Source organism: Mandrillus leucophaeus, unplaced genomic scaffold (genome assembly GCF_000951045.1).
Source record: "Mandrillus leucophaeus isolate KB7577 unplaced genomic scaffold, Mleu.le_1.0 Scaffold12, whole genome shotgun sequence".
Lineage (NCBI taxonomy): Eukaryota > Metazoa > Chordata > Mammalia > Primates > Cercopithecidae > Mandrillus > Mandrillus leucophaeus.
Genome location: NW_012100320.1, coordinates 2,379,266 through 2,382,469, shown reverse-complemented (window position 1 = coordinate 2,382,469; position 3,204 = coordinate 2,379,266). Strand labels below are relative to the sequence as shown.

At 38.8% G+C, this 3,204-nt stretch overlaps 2 protein-coding genes across 6 annotated transcripts in view; both read left to right on the top strand.

Moving 5' to 3' along the window:
* Nucleotides 1-1,621, top strand: part of KIAA0101 (KIAA0101 ortholog) — an 18,964-nt gene extending 17,343 nt beyond the window's left edge. For 3 of the 5 annotated variants that reach the window (XM_011967923.1, XM_011967906.1, XM_011967896.1), the window contains one exon: nucleotides 1,128-1,621. In XM_011967923.1, the coding sequence (XP_011823313.1) occupies nucleotides 1,128-1,198 (71 nt within the window). In that variant the 3' untranslated portion in view covers nucleotides 1,199-1,621. The remainder of the gene's footprint in view (nucleotides 1-1,127) is intronic. The other 2 variants (XM_011967915.1, XM_011967901.1) reach the window with 2 other exon arrangements.
* CSNK1G1 (casein kinase 1, gamma 1) overlaps nucleotides 1-3,204 on the top strand; it is a 290,970-nt gene that overhangs the window by 9,337 nt on the left and 278,429 nt on the right. The window contains exon 2 of the mRNA XM_011967939.1: nucleotides 1,128-1,217. The gene's annotated coding sequence lies outside the window, so the exon portion shown is untranslated. The remainder of the gene's footprint in view (nucleotides 1-1,127; nucleotides 1,218-3,204) is intronic.

The window sequence follows — 3,204 nt, the reverse complement described above, 5'->3', positions numbered from 1 at the left end:
CCTCCTCCTCCTCCTCCTCCTCCTTTTCTTCTTTTCTTCTTTCTTTTTTTTGACACAGAATCCTGCTCTGTTTCCCAGGCTGGAGTGCAGTGGCACAATCAATCATGGCTCACTGCAACCTTGAAGTAATCCTCCTGCCTCAGCCTCCTGAGTAGCTGGAACTATAAGCATATGCCACCACGACCAGCTAATTTTTTTTAGACAGGGTCTCTGTCCTCAAGGCTGGAGTGCAATGGCACGGTCTCAGCTCACTTCAACCTCCACCCACCACGCTCAAGCGATTCTCCTGGCTTAGCCTCCCAAGTAGCTGGGATTACAGGCACACACCACCACTGCCCGGCTATTTTTGTATTTTTAGTAGAGATGGGGTTTCACCATGTTGGCTAGGCTGGTCTCGAACTCCTGACCTCAGATGTTCCACCCACCTTGGCCTCCCAAAGTGCTGGGATTACAGGCATTAGCCACCGACCCTGGCCTGATATTTTATTTTTTGTAGAGATGGGGTGTCACTAAGTTTCCCAGGTTGGTCTCAAACTCTTGGGCTCAAGCAATCCTCCTCAGGTTGGTCTCAAACTCTTGGGCTCAAGCAATCCTCCTGCCTCATCCTCCCAAAGTGCTGGGATTATAGGTGTAGTCACTGTGCCTGGCCAATCTGGGGTTTTTCCTAATTAGTTAATGTAATCATATGGTTCAAAAGAGTATATATAGTCAAATGACAACTTGCTATATGTTTTCTCTGCTAAAGTGGATTGGTTAATTTTTTTACTTTTTGTTATCACAAAGTTCTTGCTGAAGGATTATATTGTTTATCAATCCATTTAATATGTTGAAATAATATTCTATATAAATAGATTCCCTTTTTAAATAAAAACGACAACGTAGTCTAAAGGAGAAACACTGATTCTGAAAATTAACAGGCAAATAAATTGTTAAAAATTTTGTTGCATTAATACTTGAAATTTGTAGGTGTTTGTTAATTAATGAAGTTTAATTTTCTTTCACTTCTAGTCATTTAACCAGATCTACTGCACTATTAATTAGTGTTCCTGATTTGTATAGGTTTGTAACTATTTTTTTCAAACAGTTGATACTTGGATGGCTACTGATGTTCTCTCTTCTTTCCACAGAGAGTGTCCTTTGCAGCCTGATCACACAAATGATGAAAAAGAATAGAACTTTCTCATTCATCTTTAAATAACGTCTCCTTGTTTACCCTGGTATTCTAGAATGTAAATTTACATAAATGTGTTTGTTCCAATTAGCTTTGTTGAACAGGCGTTTAATTAAGAAATTTAGGCTTAAATTTAGATGTTCAAAAGTAGTTGTGAAATTTGAGAATTTGTAAGACTAATTATGGTAACTTAGCTTAGTATTCAGTATAATGCATTGTTTGGTTTCTTTTACCAAATTAAGTGTCTTGTTCTTGCTAAAATCTAGTCATTGCATTGTGTTCTAATTACAAGTGTGCTGTATTTGAGATTTGCTTAAATTGTTGTACTGCTGCCATTTTTATTGGTGTTTGATTATTGGAATGGTGCCATATTGTCACTCCTTCTATTTGCTTTAAAAAGCAGAGTTAGACTTTTGCACATTAAAAAAATTCAGTGTTAATTAAACCTTACTTACTCTACCCTTTTTTTGTCAAGGAGGCCAAAGACGCATTGTCGAAAAACCTTGGGTGGATATCTTCTCTTTAAAAAAATTTAAAGATAATTTAGTCTTGAGGGTTTAAACGGTTGAAAATGCCTCTACACAGCAATAACAAAAAAGATAAAATACTAGGATAGAATCATGGTGGGCACAGTGGCTTCTCAGGAGGCTGAGGAGGGAGGTTTGCTTGAGTCCAGGAGTTGGAGACCAACCCAAGCAACATAGAGAAACCCTATCTCTAAAAAAATTTTAAAACAGACCGGGCACAGTGGCTCACACCTGTAATCCCAGCACTTTGGGAGGCCAAGGTAGGTGGATCACCTGAGATAGGAGTTCAAGACCAGCCTAGCCAACATGGTGAAACTCTGTCTCTACTAAAAATGAAAAAATGAGCCAGGCATGGTGGCACATGCCTGTAATCCCAGCTATTCAGGAGGCCGAGGCAGGAGAATCGCTTGAACATGGGAGGCGGAGGTTGCAGTGAGCCAAGATAGTGCCACTGCACTCCAGCCTGAGCAACAGAGTGAGACAATGTCTTAAAAAAAAAAAAGAAAAAGAAAAAAATATAAACAATAATAAAAAAAATTAGCCTGGCATGGTGGCATGCACAGTGGAACCAGATCCCCTCTCTTAAAAAAAAGAATTTTTCCTAGGATATGCATTTGATTCGCTATCATAAAATACAATTTTAAAGTTGGAAGTCAATATAACATGAAAGGCAAATCATTCCATAAACCCATAGGCTTGGCAAAACCCCTCAGAGCTACTATGACATTTTTCAACATAACCAGAGGTATAATTGAAGAAGTAGGTATAATATTCCTCATCACACTTTTTGCAGCAGCCTGTAGTCAAAATTAATCATTTTAGTAGGCATATTTTTCTGAAATATGTTTGTAATAAGTGTATACTTGTTTTTACAATATACTATCCATTTGTGTGCTTCCTAAAGTTATATCCTATTTTATTCTTTCCAAATACAAATCAGAGCATTGACCTGCTTTTAACACCTTCCAAACTGTTTGAGTCCTGATGATCGTAGATTATATTTTTTGCTTTGTCTTTTAGAGGTGGATATTATTAAACAGAATGTTACTGAATTGGGAGCTGAGTTTCTAAAACCCCAAGTATTTATTCGATAATTAGGTTTATTTTTAAGGAGTAGTTTAAAAAAATCTATTAAAGTCAAGTTTTAATGGGTCTGACAGTTGATTTGCTATTTTTCTTTTCTTTTCTTCTTCTTTTTTTTTTTTCAGATGGAGTCTCACTCTGTCACCCCACAGGCCAGAGTGCAGTGGCATGATCTCGGCTCACAACAACTTCCGCCTCCCAGGTTCAAGCAGTTCTCCTACCTCAGACTCTGGAGTAGCTGGGACTACAGGCACTGGCCACCACGCCCTGCTAATTTTTGCATTTTTAGTAGAGGCGGGGTTTCACCATGTTGGCCAGGTTGGTCTCTAACTCCCAACTCCTGACCTCAGGTGATCCGCCTGACTGGGCTTCCCAAAGTGCTGGGATTTTTTTTTTTTTGAGACAGAGTCTCGCTCTGTTGCC